This window comes from Podarcis bocagei (assembly GCF_964188305.1).
Source record: "Podarcis bocagei genome assembly, chromosome: 11".
Classification (NCBI taxonomy): Eukaryota; Metazoa; Chordata; class Lepidosauria; order Squamata; family Lacertidae; genus Podarcis; species Podarcis bocagei.
Window position 1 is genome coordinate 27,565,561 of NC_138136.1, and position 17,692 is coordinate 27,583,252.

The 17,692-nt window shown below is 42.9% G+C and overlaps 1 protein-coding gene across 1 annotated transcript in view; it reads left to right on the plus strand.

Moving 5' to 3' along the window:
• Positions 1 to 4,238: 4,238 nt before the first annotated feature.
• The window catches only part of LIX1 (limb and CNS expressed 1), a 34,190-nt gene continuing 20,736 nt past the window's right edge, over positions 4,239 to 17,692 (plus strand). The window contains exons 1-2 of the mRNA XM_081212436.1: positions 4,239 to 4,920; positions 15,717 to 15,880. Of these exons, the coding sequence (XP_081068562.1) occupies positions 4,812 to 4,920; positions 15,717 to 15,880 (273 nt within the window). The 5' untranslated portion in view covers positions 4,239 to 4,811. The remainder of the gene's footprint in view (positions 4,921 to 15,716; positions 15,881 to 17,692) is intronic.

Genomic DNA, 17,692 nt, shown 5'->3' on the forward strand with positions numbered 1-17,692 from the left:
GGAATGGTTTTCTCATTGGTGAAGCAGCCATACATAGCCAGAGATCATATATAATATGATCACTACAGCTTATCTGTTTCTAAAAGAATTCAAGAAGAGAGCATATTACAGCAACCAAGAAAAAACCTGAGCATTTAGCAGGCAAGAACTGAAAACAGGTTAAAAGCCCAGTGGCCTAAGAAAATTTTAATTGCCCACCTAAATGGGAATGTTGCAGGCCAAAATGGAATCACTGAATTGTACAGCTGGAAGGCATCAACGGTGGCTCGCAAGTGTTGCCCTTTACTTTTCCCCACATACCTGTATGACGAATTGCCGTTTACTGTAGTGGGGAGAGAAATACAGCACTGCAATACAATGGGGGAGAGCTTAAGTTTCTAATGGGAAGGTACACATTGCCCCAAAGATTCCTGCATTGCAGGGGATTGAAGTAGATGGCCTTTGTGGTCCCTTCCAACTCTGGTTCTGTGAAATACATTGTGGACTTGCGTGCAGAACAAAGATGCTCTGAACTCAGCCTTTCAATATACGTGCCCTCTGTTCACTTCCATCCTTCCTAGCATATTTGCAGAGATTTTGCTAGTTGGCTTTTAAAGTCTGAACAGGGATTTTTTTTTTTTAATTAAAAAAACTATAGGGTATATGCGTTTCTGTTTCAAGATTAGGGGAAGGGCTGAAAGGTTGATGATGCTAACGTTCTTGAAAGTAACCTTTAACAGATTTCCACAAGAGAAGATAGTTTGCACATGTATGCTTATTACCTGCCTACTTCCATCTGCATCATCCCCTGATGCAAACAGCTGCCACACATTTTAACAAGACTGACTACTTCCATGCCTTTTCTCAGGGTTCTGGACCCTGGAAGCAATTTGTATGTTGCTTGTTAAGCTTTCGTGTCACCTGAGGTCATGGACCAGCATCGAAAGAACTGCAAAACTCGTTAGGCAAGTCCAAGAGAAGCATTAGACTTGGTTGCTTTTGAGTAAAATATTCAAAAGGCTAAAGCGATGGAATATGGGAATACCCCACAGTTTTGGGGCACGGTTTCTCCTCTGAGAACATTGGATATAAATCCTTGATTGACAGTTTTTTATTTTATTTAAAGAGAGAATCTGTTTATATTAACATTTAATACCAGGAAGTGGAGAGCCTTGTATGCCTCTCTCTTAGCCACATGTGCTGCCTCTGGGCTGAGCACCTACAGTTTGCATGCTATTATCCAGGTAGGGATGCGGGTGGCGCTGTGGTCTAAACCACTGAGCCTCTTGGGCTTGCCAATCAGAAGGTCAGTGGTTTGAATCCCCATGATAGGGTGAGCTCCTGTTGCTCTGTCCCAGCTCCTGTCAACCTAGCAGTTTGAAAGCACGCCAGTGCAAGTAGATAAATAGGTACAGCTGCGTCGGGAAGGTAAACGACATTTCCATGTTCTCTTGGTTTCCACCACAGTGTTCTGTTGCGCCAGAAGCGGTTTAGTCATGCTGGCCACATGACCTGGAAAGCTGGACAAACGCCGGCTCCCTCAGCCTGAAAGTGAAATGAGCACTGCAGCCCCATAGTTGCCTTTGATTGGACTTAACCATCCAGGAGTCCTTTACCCTTGTCCAGAAAATTCATGGTTTTCTAAGCCCTGCATGCATCAGCTGCTCCCTCAAAGAGCAGGAGTTGGCAGTACACTGAGAGCCTGGGAAGGAGGGCTCCATTGGATGAACATAATGATGCCCAGGAATTCATCTTGGTAGACCAAGAAAGAAGAGGCGGCCTCAGCCTATGACAATCCTCTTCTTGCGCACTGAGCTGTGTATGTACAGAAAGGACATTTAGATAAATAATGGGGAGATAGAGAAGCAAAGCAGTATAGCAAGGGATTAGACTGAGTTAATGTGATTTCACATGCTTCAGACTTTGTTTCATTTTGGGATAAAGACAAAGGTATTTAAGGCATTTTTGAAAAATAAAAGTCATTCCAAGGCATAGCCATAAGTAACCACTTGTCCTTAACCTTCGGTTTTGTTTAGATTACCATACATTTCTCTGGGGATAAAAATGGCTAAGGGAGGAACTCGGCCCTGACATTGTACCATGATATATCTCTTAACAAGAACAGAGGTAGAATTCCTGAAATATCGGAAGTCATCAGAGGTCACTATGAAGTTTATACAAAGGCTGGACTCCACGGTGTTCCATTTATATTTCATATGTGGATATTCAAACAAAAGTTTACTTTATTTACTGGGAACCTGAGGAAACAGGGAGGTTAAGTCAATAACGTCCCAGACAGTCCTAACAAATTCACATATTTAGCAGGTATCGGAGGATTGTTTAATCAACATCCTTCAAATGCATTTTTAATGGCTGCACTTAACAGGGTTTTCGTAACTGGTCAAACAAGAGTCACAAAAATGCTAAAGACTCTGTATCTTCTGATACAGTATTGTGTATATTACCTGACTTTCAGCTATATGGGAATAAAAGCTGTCAGCTACGTTTGCTGCCCTACCACCCTGGCTGATATTTGTAACTGAAAATCAGTAACAGGTGTCATTTTTCCCCCTCCTTACCTTGGTTAAGAAATAGTCCATCTGCAGATGTTACCAAGCCTCCCTACAGAGAGGTGAACATTGCCAAGATGGGCAGAAGCTCTTTCCTCATTTCTTTTTTTTAAATACCATACAAAGGTAAGAGTCTGTCAGGAAGCCTCATACAGGCCCGTTGGTCCATGTAATTGTACTGATTTGAGAGATGGCTCTTGATTTTTTTGGATTATTTGAAATGTTTTTGTTCCCTGAGAGGTGTTTTTAAAAATAAAAAAATATATATCCAAGCACTCAAGTGGAGGGTTCTGTTGGACTCGCAGTATCTATCGGCCCCAGCCAGCTCAGTCAGTAGTCAGGAATGGAGGAAGCCAGCATCCTAAACCCCTACCCTAAAGTTTTATGTGCTTCCTAACTCTTCCACAGAGTCTGGACAGGATATGGCTTGGCATGGTCAGCCATTTTGTGTTGTCTTAGCTGTCATAAGGGGAAGTGACCCTACACGCAGGCTATAATACATTTCTTTACACAATTTATGTTGTTGCACCTGTTGAACTACAACAACCTCCAACATCTCCAGACTACATGGCCAGTGCTCAGCGATTATGGGAGTTGTAGTCCGTAACATCTGGAGGGCCAGATGTTGCTTACCTTGCCTTAGTCTACAACCCAATGATTAAGTAAGCACGTGCTACTATATTTGCTCACATTGCTCTTTCTTCTTCCTTTCTTCCACTTTCCTTCTGCTCTCTTTCCCAAGAATGAAATTTAAGATTACAAGATGCTTGGGGCAGGGACTTGTGTAAACCTCCATATACATTACTGGGGAACAAATTTCAAATTTGGAGGCAGTTAAAGCAATTTTCTCAGGTCCTGTCTGTGTGCTGCTCGCTTACTCAGAAGTCCTACTGAGTTGAACTAGACTTACCTCAGAATTATGTGTGCATGGGATTTCATCCTTAGAACAGAAGTAAAAACTTTCCTCATAACATTATGCGAACTAACAGTAATAGTTCACAAAACAGTGGAAATGGGTGAAATCACATTCATGGAAGTAGGTTTTTCAGCATTATATTAAAGCTAACGTTTTGAATTTGATCCACCCCCTAACTATGCTTTTTCACTTCTCTATAATAATGGGTGACATCCAAATATGACACATTGAGAGTAGACTCATTTTTTTAGTCTGAGTATGACATTGATTGAGACACGGGTGGTGCTATGGGTTAAGCCACTGTGCTGCTTGGGCTTGCTGATCGAAAGGTCAGCGGTTCGAATCCCTGCGACGGGGTGAGCTCCTGTCACTTGGTCCCTGCTCCTGCCCACCTAGCAGTTCAAAAGCACGCAGTGCGAGTAGATTAGTCATGCTGGCCACATGACTGGGAAAGCTGTGGACTCATCTCGACCTGAAGCAAGATGAGTGCTGCAACCCCATAGTCACCAGTGCAAGTAGATAAATAGGTACCGCTCCAGTGGGAAGGTAAACGGCAACCCCTGACAATTAAGTCCAGTTGCAAACGACTCTGGGATTGCGGCGCTCATCTCGCTTTAAAGGCCAAGGGAGCCGGCGTTTGTCCACTTCCGCAGACAGTTTTACCAGGTCATGTGGCCAGCATGACTAAGCCGCTTCTGGCAAATGCCCGGATTTGAACCACTGACCTTCTGATCAGCAAGCCTAAGAGGCTCAGTGGTTTTAGACCACAGCACCACCCACGTCCCTACTGTGAAACTTTGAGGCTCCTACTCTCCCTTCTTTATCTTTAAATAGAACTTGGACCAGATAACTCATCAAATAAAGGGTTGTCCTCAGACAGCCCTTCAAGCAGTACATAAAGTAAGACATCGTCGAGCTATCCCATATTAATCTTCGCATTTCCCTTTTCCTCAATTATTATTTTTTTAAACAGTGGGGGTGAATTCTTATTAAGTCAGCAGAAAGTCCAACATTGTCTGCTTCAGCAGCTTCAGTCAATGTCAGGATGAAGAGAGGAATGTCTTTCGCATGCTTTGCTTCTCCCGCTAGCCAGTAGGTGGGTGTGTTTAACAGAGGAAAAAGCAAGGAGGAAGGAGCCTGTCAACCAGCCTCCCCAGCTAATTAGCTCAGCCTACAACAAAGATAAGTGAGCTGGGGAGGAGGACCCCCTGAAGGGTCTTTTGAATCTGGGCAATGTCTGATTGGCAGATGCTGAGGGAGATTCTTTGGTAATCCAGTTCATCAATGAGCTGCATGAATTCAGGACAGGGCTGGAAGAATTCAGGCATGTGGTGGACACTTTGTGGATGCAGTCTGCAAGAAGGCAGCCCAAAATGGACAGAACCTTGGAATCTCTACAGCATATAATCTCCCAAGTCCTGCCTCACAGGGACCCTGCACTTGCGTTCAAAGACTGTAAGTACCAAAACAAAGTTTCTGGACTTTGCATTTGAGTCAGGCAGAAACCTGTAACAGGTTATAGATCAGCCCATCAAATGCTCTGCTCTCTCTCTGTGTGTGGTGTTTATCAATATATATTTTTCCTGCAAGAGGTAGTGCTGCGATTCTCACTGGCATGGGAGTAAGCCCAAATGAACTCAGTGGGTCTTACTACTGAGTAGATATGCTGGGTAGCAGTAAAATTCGGGGGCGGGGGGGTTGAGTACTATATTTGCAATCACAGAATAATGTACTATATGTACACAGTTCATATCCTAGAAGAGTTTGATTATATGTTTAATAAAGTTTTACCTGAAAACATGCTAAACTGTTTACCGTTTACAATTGTACCTATATACTAAATTTACATGTGTTCTTTCATCGTAACTCATGTGCTATTTATTTGTAGGAATAATGCTAGTTATAAGTCACATGCACTTCAAACTGCATCTGAAAACAATCCTGTTTATAAATACTGAGGCTGTTTGTTCAATAAAATTTGTATTAATGTCTCATAAATTAAGTTCCAAGAAGTTCTCAGTGTCTCAGACTGCAATCCTGTACACACTTGACTGCAGGTAAGCACTAGGTAGGACTTACTTTTGAGTAGACATGCATACAATTGCATTATAAAACAGCTTCAATTTGCTGCCTTTAAGCAGAGACTGTGATTTTTATAGGACAAGGTGTTAATTCATATAAAAGAGGGCATCAGAATGCAACCCAAAATCTCTTGGCTCTGTGCTTAAGAGAAAATTCTTATTTATTAAAGAGGAAACCAACTTGAAAATTCCCCAGAATTTATCGTGATGAATCAGACTAATAGTGTAGTCTCACCTTCTCCATCAGCATGTTTTTTTGTTCAGTTCATTGCTTTTTCATAATTTGTGAAAACTGTCAGCTATAATATTAGTCTAAATTACTGAGTCACATTGTAGAAAAATCACTAGGCTGGCTTTGCTGGGCAACATTTCACAGAGAAAGTTTATTATTATCTATATTACACTCTGCGGCACTATGGGGGAGACACTCTTTGAAAGTATCTGCTTAATTTCTTTGTCCGGAGCTATGGTAAGAGTTAGCAACTTCATCAGCCCTTTGCGTTCTTTCAAAAGGAGCATGGAATGAATGACTTTAAATAAGCAGCTGGCGAGAGAGAGCGAAGTTGTGTATCAGTTATTCCATACATAGTTTGACAGAAATCAAGAGTTAGACAGATAAACACAAATACAGCTCCTGAGGCCACCCAGAAGGAAAACTCAATGCCATTGCATCAGTCCCACGTTAAGCAGCAGTTAACAAACCTTGTGGAGGCAGATACAACCCACAAGCACAAAGGATTCGATCTAGAAAAGGTGGGGAACTTCCCCCCCTCCCCTCCCATTGTGGCAGATTCCTGAAGATCATCTGACAAGGTTTTGATTGAAAATGTATGTACTGGCCTCTCAGACAAAGTTATTGTGACCACCCACAGATTTGTGGGCTGGAAGAATGGCTACAATAAAGCAGGAAAGCACATGGGGCTGGAATACCATTTTGAATGGAATCTTATCACAAAGTGGGGTTAACCATTAAAAAAATAGTTCTTCCACTAGAATATATTGAATATATTGCATCCTGTTAACAGACTTTAGCCAGCTGAATGCTATCAGTCCCTACATTAATGCAGAAGAGGATGAACCTCCAGTAAATCAGTGTTTCAGAAACCTTACTTTCAATATAAGTGTCTGCCATAGGTTTGTATGGACTTGTTTTTTACATGAATTTACTGTTCTTTTCTGTGTTGTCTTTAATGGCTGTGCTTATTGTATTTTCTACATCACCTTGAGAAATGTATATGGAAGGCTAGTAGTAGTAGCAGTAGTAGTAATAGTAGTATTTATACATATGCTATGTTATTTATTTAGAAGAATTCTATTCCCCCTATTATCTACATGAGTCCCAAAGGCTGCATATATTTCCCATTCACTTCCCCAGCACTTTCAGTATATAAGGTCCTATATGGATTAAATCCTTGTTCCTACAATTATGGTATTTGCCAACCCTTTGCTTTCCCAAACTGTTTCTTTTCCTGGAGTCATTCTAACCAGTAGTTAAACTTGAAATAGAGATTTATGTAAAATCACATACGCACAACATGGCACTATCTTAATGATCAGGGCAGATGTATCGTATGCTGCTTTTCTGCATATTTTCTGCCCCTTTGGAAATGTACGTGGGAGTCAAACTGGAGTTTCATAGAGTCACAGAGTTTATAAGGACACAGAAGATCATCTAGTCCAACTCATTCCATTGCAGGAATATGCAGCTGTACCATATGAGGATCAAACCTGCAACCTTGGCATTATCACCACCACACTATAACCAAGGCTGACCTTGAAATGTCAAATTGCCTTGAACAAGCCAATATTTGAACTTAAAATGCCCTGAACACATATACCAGATGCCTTTTCAGTATCAATGTTTAAGGGAGATATGTTGTTACAAACAGGAAACCAGATTGAGAAGCCTTGCTTTGCTTGGTCAATAGCATTCTCTAGCTCCTAAGCCAGAGGGAAACAAGAAGATGTGAGTTCTATGAATATCACCACTAAAGACCACATATTATTAGGTTGTTATGTTATCCTAATCACCTGGGAATAGGTCCCTTTGATAGTCATGGAACTAATTCCGAGTACTCTTTGTGCAGTAGGATTGCTCTGTAAATCCCTTAAAGTGGGAACAGAGAACCTGTGTCCCTCCAGATATTGTTGGACTACAATTCCCATCATCCCTGACCTGCTGTCTGAGGCTCATGGAAGCCGGAATCCAACGACAACTGGCGATCACAGTTCCCAACCCCAGCCATAAAGGAAGCAAGCAGAACATTGTTGTGCTATTTTGAAAGAAAGATAATACCGCAGTTACATGATCTGACCACCAAGGTCCACAAGGCCAAGACTTGTTCAGTGCTGCAGCATTACAGATATGACATGAGCATCCTTAGACAACAGTAAAAGGGAAGATGGATTCTGTGGAATCTCAAAGGACTTGGGGCTATATGCAACTCAGTTCTACTCAGAGTAAACCCACTGAAATTAATGGACCAAAATTAGTAGTGCCCGTCAATTTCAGTGGGAAGGGGCACTCAGCGGGTGCTTTTATGGCAGGTGTGTTCTGCACTACGTAGTTGACACAATAATAGTCCTTTAGTAGTGGGTTTATTCTGCTTTATTACTCCTGTGATGGTTCCCCAGTGCTACCACATTATTGCTGTCTGGAAGACCACAGCACAACAAAAGCAGGACCAATATATATATTTAAAAAGCCCAGAACATTGGTGGTTTGAAAATGTAATGGGATTTCAGCAGGGAGGTACAAAAAGTATGGAATGCAGGGTTGTGTGTGACCGCCCTGATAGCATCATGTGAGCAATAAAAAAAAGGACATGTGCAGGGCATTGACTAGCAATGGATACAGCCCTTAGCTTATTTTCATCATGAAGCGGTTATACGATCAGCCCTTTACAATCTTCGCATTTTTCTGAATTATTTGAGCCAATTACTTTGGAGATGAGAGAGAAAATGCATAATACAACTGATGAGCAGTTCCCTCATTTTTTTTACAGAAAAAGGAGGAGCAGCTAAAATGTACTGTGTATTTTGTATCACAAAACCAGCCCAGATGAGGTAAAAAGGGGCAAGAGTGGAACACTAACCTGCCCCTGCAAGGGCTCACTCACAGAAGCAAGGAAATAGTCCCTCAAGCAGAAAGAGGCCCAAAACATTACTCAGAAAGCCCTTTCAGAGGCCTGTACAGGCCACAGGCCAGATCCATTTGTCACAGGGAGGTGGGACACATGGACAGAGTGCTCCTCCAGTGTTTCAAGCTATTCGTGCTTATGTGTTACGGTTGACTCAGGTTGTTCCAAGGTCAGCCAGAGGTAACTGAATTAAAAACAGGTTAGAAACCTATAAATTCGTGAACCCTCCACTCAAAGGCTATTTCAATTTCTCAGTGGTTTGGCTTTCTGCAAACTGAAAGGGAATTATGCCTTACAATAATTCCAGGTCTACCCTTGTTTGTAGGCCAATTACATAATCTGTAAAAACCACAAACAAATATCCATGGCCTCATCAAATGGCAGTCTGATGACCACAGTCTTTATGGATTTTTCTAGAATAAGCATGGCCACCATCATTCTTCATATTTATTGTTTTATTAATCATCTTGGGATCAGAGCAGTACTTGAAATGCACAAATGAGAGCACCTGGGCCAATTTCAGGACACATGAAACTCCTTGTTCAGGGGTCCTAGTGCTAGTTTTGAAATTGTCTTTGGCAAGAGGCCTGCACAGGCAGGGAGCCAAGATCCCCTTCTGAAATAACATGATCCTCAAGGCCACCACCAGGAGACCTCACGGAGAAGTGGAAACACACGCTGATGCTCAACAGCTACACAAAGGATTATCTAGGAATAAATCACTGATAACTGCCTCAAGCTGAGGGCAGTGGAAAAGCTTCAGGACCTCAGCTCAAGTCCTCCAGAGAGGGAAAGCCAGGAAAGTAGAAACATAACTGGATGCTTCAGAAATCAGTCCAGAGGCAATGAGTGAAGCAAGGCTAGAGAACCTGTGGCTCTTCAGAAGTTGTTGGACTTCAACTCCCAACAGCCCGGGCAAGCATGGTAAATGGCCAGGAATGTTGGGAGTTGTTGTTCCACAATATCCTGAGACACAGGTTCTCCAACCCAGGAGTAAAGTCTGGTCCTCATTTGACTGCCTTCATTAATCAGGAATCTCAAGCAACTGTTTCAGCTGTTCTAGTGGTACTCTCATATTCTTATTGGGCTAAAACTTATCTGATGAAACAGTACTATACTCTAAGCCAGTGTTTCCCAAACTTGGGTCTTCAGCTAATTTTGGACTACAATTCCCATCATCCTTGACCAGTGGTCTTGATAGCTAGGGATGATGGGAGTTGTAATCTAAAAACAGCTGGAGATCTAAGTTTGGGAATCTCTGCTCTAAGCTCAGGATGACTATGCATCCACTTCTTCTCTCTTCGAGGAGCAAATTAGACATGTAAGCAGCAGGTGTGTGTTTCAGAATTGAATCCATATTGATATATAGCAGGGATATGGAACCTGTCGTCTTCCAGTATTTGTTGTGAGCTGCAGTGCCCATCACCCCTGACCATTGGCAATGCTGACTGCTGCTGATGGAAGCTAGAGTCCAGCAACAGCTGGAAGGCTACAGATGTCCCATTCCTGCTGTAAAGGGATGAGAGGAGAGATGCAAAGCATACGAGGGTGGGCCAATAGGGAGATGCTGAATGGTTCCACTTTCTTCTTGTACCTCGTTGGGGTTTTACTGCCCTCCTGACACTGAAAGATCACTTTTTAAAAGCAGTTTGGGATGAGAAAGAGTAGACATCAAAAGTATCCCTAAATCACTTTAAAATTTGTCTCCCACCGTTTTATAGCAGCTTAGCAGTACACCCAGTTCTAATGCACAGATCCACTGTAGTCCTCTTCAAAGACACCTGAGGACTCCAGGAGTTGTCCACAGAATGCTCAGGATGCATCTCTTGCAAAACGCTTGTGTAACTAAGAGTGGCTAAGAGATTGACCTGTGAACTGGGGAGTGCCTTGTTCATATTTCATCTTGTGAAGATGGGAAGGGTGGGCCTTGGGATGGAACTAAGCAAGAATGGTTTGGAAATGAAGTGAGGGATTCGATAATGAAAGATGAGAATATGACCAGAGATGATTCAGACAAATGGAGGGTCGTACTCTTGTAATGAACACATAGATGCGAAATTTTAGGTTGTGGTGAATAAGGGTCTTTTGGGTAAATGGCAGTTCTCTCTCTCTCTCTCTCTCTCACTCATGATACAGTAGTACCATGGAGACTGAGGCAACGTGTGAGGCAATTTATGACAGTGGTTATGGTCTCAAGGCCCACATATGCAAGTCTGTCCAGACCCTTCACCAATCAATTGCTTTGTATATTTGTAACTTCAGGCTCACACCACTTAAAGCTGTCCCATAATGATATGCAGATCAGCATGGTGGTGCTGGGAGCTCCTGGAACCCCAGTATCAAGTAGGAGCCCACTTCTGGCCCGTCTTGGGTACCCCCTGCCCCTTGACTTCTTCCTCCTCCTCTTCTTGTCCCAGTGCTCTGATCAGCACTGGTCAACTGGTCTAGTTGCTATTTACATTTCCCACAATTCCCCTGGTGTACTGTTGCTCCAAGGCATGTGGGAAGTTGAACTGGTAGCTTAGACCTTGCTGGCGTGTGTTGCTCAGAGCACTCCCTGTTAACCACCAGATAAGCCCAACAGGAGCCGACAAGAGGGGACAGGACCCAGCTGAGTCCCATGAAACTTGGAGACATATCAATGACAGATTAGCCCAACTTATGGTCTTAGCAGTATGAGAGAGTTATAGGCATGTGCACATTTTTACAGCATTTTGATTTATAAAATGCAACATGGCAACCAAATTAATATTATATCTCTTACATCCATGTAACGTAACTATTTCAGCCCCATGGCGTTGCTTTTTCTCATTCTACACATTTAAACAATCTGCATGTATCAAACTGAGCCCAACTTTGACGGCTTCAGTCGAGGTGTGTGTTAAATTATAGCCCCTAATGGGAGGCAGCTGTAAGAAGGTGTGCCTATAAGTTATGGTATTTGTTTAAATGATATGGTTTTACTGATTATGTGTCATAGATTGATTGAGGAAATAGAAGACAATTTTAGTAGCCTTGCGACAAAAAAAATAGTCTTTTACTTAAAAAAAAATACAACTTAAAAAACCCAAATATGAAATGTATATTTCTCTGCAGTCAAATGGTTATTTAATAATAGTCTGACAAGTTAGTTAAAACAACTCTTCTTCTGAAAGCCCTTTTAAAGTATAAAACTGACTAAGCAGGAAATACTTACCGTGTGTGTTCTTTATAAACAGATCGTTTGTGACAATGAAATATTCCCAGGGTTATGGCTCTGTTCCACATTGCCAGGAAGATTGCAAAACGTCTGCTTGGATAATCCTCTTCTAAAATAAAAAGCACTGCTAGTTCTTTGGGCACTGTGTGTCCTGTTTATTTGCAATCTTGGCATGATACATTCTTGTTTTAGTGCCTTCCTTCGTAACTGTATCTATTGCTCAAAAGCTGAGTTTGTTTGTTTAAATCGAAAAATACAAATGTTCTTTGTATGGAACTGATCCTCTTAGTGGGGAGGGGAGCATTCATGGTGGACCATTTCCTATGCCCTGTTGTCTCGTGATCACCTTCCCACCACTTCCTTTTTCCATTTTTAAAAAATAAAATATTTCCTATTGACACACATTCGCAGGTGGGTGCAGGAGATTAAGTCTCCATACATTCAAAGCACATTTAAAGCACATGGCTTCTCCCCCAAAGAATCCTGGGAACTGTAGTTTATCCCTCACACAGCTGCAGTTGCCATCACCTTTAACAAACTACAGTTCCCAGGATTATTTGGGGGAAGCCCTGTGCTTTAAATGTGTGTGGATGTGGCCCAACTACACAAGCTCCAGGGCTGGCTTTTGAAGAGCAAGCAGAAGGGTTTCTCCGATTTTAGTGCTGTGATGTTTCATGCCAATACTGGATATAATAGATACCCACAGCTGACATAATAGGACATCAAAACGTTTGGTGCCCATCGTCTTCCCTGCTGAGTTCAGGACAACCCTGAGACTAAGGTGGGGGGAGGGAGGAAGTTGACAGACAGTGGATGTGTTAGAAGCAGTAGTATTTTCTAGGAAAAGAGGTGCCAGAACTCACCATGACCCTTGTTCTCTTATACAGTGGTGCCTTGGGTTAAGAACTTAATTCGTTCTGGAGGTCCGTTCTTAACCTGAACTGTTCTTAACCTGAGGTACCACTTTAGCTAATGGGGCCTCCAGCTGCTGCCGGGCCGCCAGAGCATGATTTCTGTTCTCATCCTGAAGCAAAGTTCTTAACCTGAGGTACTATTTCTGGGTTAGTGGAGTCTGTAACCTGAAGCGTATGTAACCTCAGGTACCACTGTAATGGCAATGGAGAGGTGCCGGAACTGAGTTCCAGTGAGTTCCAGCTGACAAAAGCCCTGGTTAGAAGAAGACAGGCTGGATGTGGGCAGCCTCCATAGACCAGCCTCTACTGCACAAACTTGTTGACCAGCTAGGAACAGACTCACAGCATAGACGTGCTCTGGCCCTTGGCCATTCTCTTTGCCCAGGCTTCCATTTTACTTTCTTCGTTGTTACATTGAGCTCACGACATGGGTAACCTATGCACATCCTTTGTATAATAATTTGATATCAGCACCACAATTCCTATCACACTCATAGTTTAAGACGGTTGAGGTTTAACATGTTGTTTTTTTAAAAAAAAACCCTAAATATCAGTTTTCCCTTAATGGCTTTTAAATGGAATTGTTACGAGACCTGTGTGCATATGTATGTGTGTCCTTATTAGGGAAAGAGGAGTGATGGATGTAAATCTGGGCCCGGTGCTGTTTTAACAGACCCAATCTAAAAATCTGAACTAGTTTTGGTTTGGAGGGAATCCCCCCCTCCATCAGATATAATTCTTTAAGGCATGTTACCAGTTCTGATATTATCAGAAGTCAAAGCTGGGAGGGGGCGGGGAAGAATAAGGAGAGAATATCAGGGGAAGTTTTTGGTGAATGTAAAAGCAACAGGTCACCTATCATGCTTCAATCTACTAGATTGCTTTGATGACTTTCAGACATCAACAGCAAGTAGCAGAGCACATTAAATAAGCATTTAATAAAGTCTGCCGGTCTCAAGGGAGGAATACAACTTTAATTTGGAAAAACAATTCATTTCTTTGTGGCTTGGGTTTTCACCTTTGTTCAGTTTGTGTCAAAGCTTAATTCTACCATCACAGATTGAGATAACCATCTGTTTTCCATTTTAAGTTTTGGTTTAATTGGGGAAAGGGGTCTCCATGACCTTCTGAAAGGTCGGTCAAATCAGTTTTTATTATTCCTATTATTTTACAGAGCCATTATATTTTCCACTTAGATCATCCATAGAAGTCCTTGAGTGAGAGACCAATTCAATATTTACATTCTATGATTCTCATAGAAAGCAGCTTTTCAGTATAGCTGGTCTATTAAAAAAAAAAAGAATTTCTAGAGTGCCAATCACTACTTTGGAGGAGGACGCAAAATAAAGGCTCTTATTGAGCCCTTTCTGGGGAAAAAAGAATTATAATGCTAGATTTATTGGTTTTCAGCAGCATCTGGGGACCTAATTCCCCACCCGTAGTTTTACATGCTACATTTTTCATCAACATGCAAGGCATTGTCTCAGGTTGCCCTCTTTAACTGTATCAGCCATTTGCCAGAGGCAAGCCATCCCATTTGTGCCACAGATTTTAATAGACTTTAGTCAATGTTTTGTTGCACGCAGTGGCATAGCGTGGGTTGTCAGCACCCGGGGCAAGGCAAGTAATTTGCGCCCCCTAACCCGTGGATTTGCGCCCCCTAACCCTAACCCCCAGATGTTGCGCCCGGTGTAGCCCGCCCCCCTGCACCCCCCACGCTACGCCACTGGTTGCACGCCAACCCCCAATCCCTGAGTGGTGTGAGATTCTAGGGGGTTCCAGGCACTCACCCAGGGTCTGTGTTTCCTTTTGGAAATGAGACACAGAGGAGACTGCAGTGTATTTATGATATATGGTTTATTTACACACACACATATACAATCTGAGCCTACGATGGAGGGATTCACAGTATTATTAGCACCCCAAGAGGGTCTTGCTTCTCCCATAGGTCCAGTCTAGGATTCAAACAGACATCAAACATTGTGCTCTGCCTGCTGCTCTGCTTCTCTGTCACATAACTCCAGGCTCCCTACTCCAAGCTTCTGGCTCACATTGCTTCTCGCTCTCTACTCTCTACTCTGGCTTTATCTGTTGAAGCAGGAGCCCCACTCATTTGCTGCTGAATTCATAGTCCACACACGTATGGGAAAATATTGCCACTTCTCTCCCCATTCCATGATAAATCACCTGAGATGGGCAGTGATGTTCCACCCATTGGCTCTACCCCAACCATCACATCCTCAGGTCTCCCTGTCCCACTGACCACATGTTGGGAGCATGTTGGTGCAAGTTTCCAGGTCATGAGGAGAGCCTACACGTTTATCGGTTTACCCATTCTGTTTATTTCTCCAACACATGGATACCATGGGAATGGCGTCAGGACAACATGGGTGAGATCAATGGCTGATTTCTCCCACTCATGATATTGTATATGTGTGATGTATATTTATTAACACCTGAACAAGGCTTAGAAATGTGTTATTTAAAAGGGTTATATATAAATCCTAGGCAGGGCTCTGTAGACAGGATTGCAGCACTGCTTCTCTTCGAACAGAAGTGAGACCAGGAAGGGAGACTGGGCTGTGTTTAAAGGAGCAATGCATTGTTAGTTCATTAACCATGAAGCCAACACAAAGTGGCCATTTGTGTCTAGTCTTGGTCAGCCAAAATCTATGACCTTTTCGGTTTGTGGATTAGGTCATCAGACTTCAGCCTTGGAAAACAATGAATTTATTGTACATCCAAATTTAATCTGTGGCTTCCTTTGCAGATTTCCCCCCCATGTTGACATCAATGTAAAGTTATAAAAGGCATCCATCATTTTTTAATGCAGGGTTGTAGTTTCATTCCCATGCAAATGGAGATATATAGAATCATGGGTTATTACTAATGTATTGTCATTTCTCTGTTTTGGCAGTGAATGTTGTAGCAATGCTTCAGGAATTCTGGGAGAGCAAGCAGAAACAGAGAGGTGTGTTTTCAAGTGAAGGCACAGTGGTCTACGAGTCACTAAATTCTCCTGGGCCTCCGTTTGTGAGTTATGTTACCCTGCCTGGAGGAAGCTGCTTTGGTAACTTTCAGGTAAGAATATACGCTGATGCATTTTAATGAAAAGGGACTCTGCTGAAAGTAATTCAGTCTGCCATCATGACTATTGCTCTCTCTGTCATAACACTAGAACTTTGGGTCAACCAATGATGTTGGTTTGGAACCAATGGAAGCTTTTCTTCACACCATGCACACATTCAGATTATGTCTGGGCACCCTCTACCAACATTTCAGGAACCTCCTGTCAAGAGATGCATCAGTGGGACAAAACAAGAGTATACTATAGATAATGACGCATCCCTAAAACAATTTCCAACTCTTTTATAAATTCTTATCTGTCTCCACCCTGAATTACCCTGTGTCCTGATCCCCTGGCCTACCTGGCAGATGGTGTGCCAAGACAAAGTCCCAAGTCCAGAAGCCAAGTCACACAAGCCAAGTCCAGGAAACACAGTCTGGGGTCAGTCCAAGTAGTCAGGATACAGTCTAGAGTCAATCTCAAAGTAGAAACCCGTGAAGGTCCAAGGAGAATCCCAGGCAAGGTCCCTCAACATGGGCAGTTGAGCAGACACAGTACCTCAGCTCTGCTTCCTTCTTATCCTGTGTCTGCTGATTGCAGCATCTGGGCTTGATGAGGCATGTGACCCTCACCTGCTTTCAGATTGCCCCAGGTGAGGAATCACATGCCTCCTTCCCTGTCTGGCCAGCTAGTGAACTAGGCTGCAGGCCCTGGCCTTCCTCTCTTTCCTGGAGTGCCCTGTCCACTGTTCCCTACGTCTTAGGACCAGCTGTGTTCATGGGGACAGGGGCCTCTCTAGTGAGAGGTCCCACTACTCAGCTTCCTGTGCACTAGCCCTTGCTTCCTCATCATCGTTTGTCACCCATGAGTATTTTCTACTGAGGTCCAGCACCGAGGGCCTTCTGGCAGTTCCCTCACTGCGAAAAGCAAGGTTACAGGGAACCAGGCAGAGGGCCTTCTCGGCAGTGGTGCCCACCCTGTGGAACACCCTCCCATCAGATGTCAAGGAAATAAACAACTTTCAGACTTTTAGAAGACATTTGAAGGCAGCCCTATTTAGGGAAGTTTTTAATGTTTGATGTTTTCTTGTGTTTTTAATACCCTGTTGGAAGCCGCCCAGAGTAGCTGGGGAGGCCTGGCCAGATGGTCGGGATATAATAAATTATTATTATTACTACTACTACTACTACTACTACAACCTCTCCTTCCCCATCCCCACCTTGCTCCTGGGTGACCCACTCCCAGCTGCACCGCTCACCAGCATCCTTTTCCTCCTCCCCGAAATATTGCCAGTTCATGACACCATGTTACTGTATATTGGGAGCAACGAGAATTCTACATTCTATTTCAAGAAAAATGCCACTCTTATAAACAACAGAAAACTCTTAACAAGAGAAGTCCCCTTTGAAATCTGTGCCCCTTGCCGTTTTTCTTCAGTTACTTATTCTAGGCCTTCTGTATGTTGTTTTTAATATTTATTTATCTGGAATATTTATAAACTGTTCTAGCATTATGAAATACCATAGCGGTGTACAAAGCAATAAAAACAGAACAGATAAAATACCGTATTTTTTGCTCTATAAGACGCACCAGACCACAAGATGCACCTAGTTTTTGGAGGAGGAAAACAAGAAAAAAAATATTCTGAATCTCAGAAGCCAGAACAGCAAGAGGGATCGCTGCGCAGTGAAAGCAGCAATCCCTCTTGCTGTTCTGGCTTCTGGGATAGCTGCGCAGCCTGCATTTGCTCCATAAGACGCACACACATTTCCCCTTACTTTTTAGGAGGGAAAAAGTGAGTCTTATAGAGCAAAAAATACGGTAGT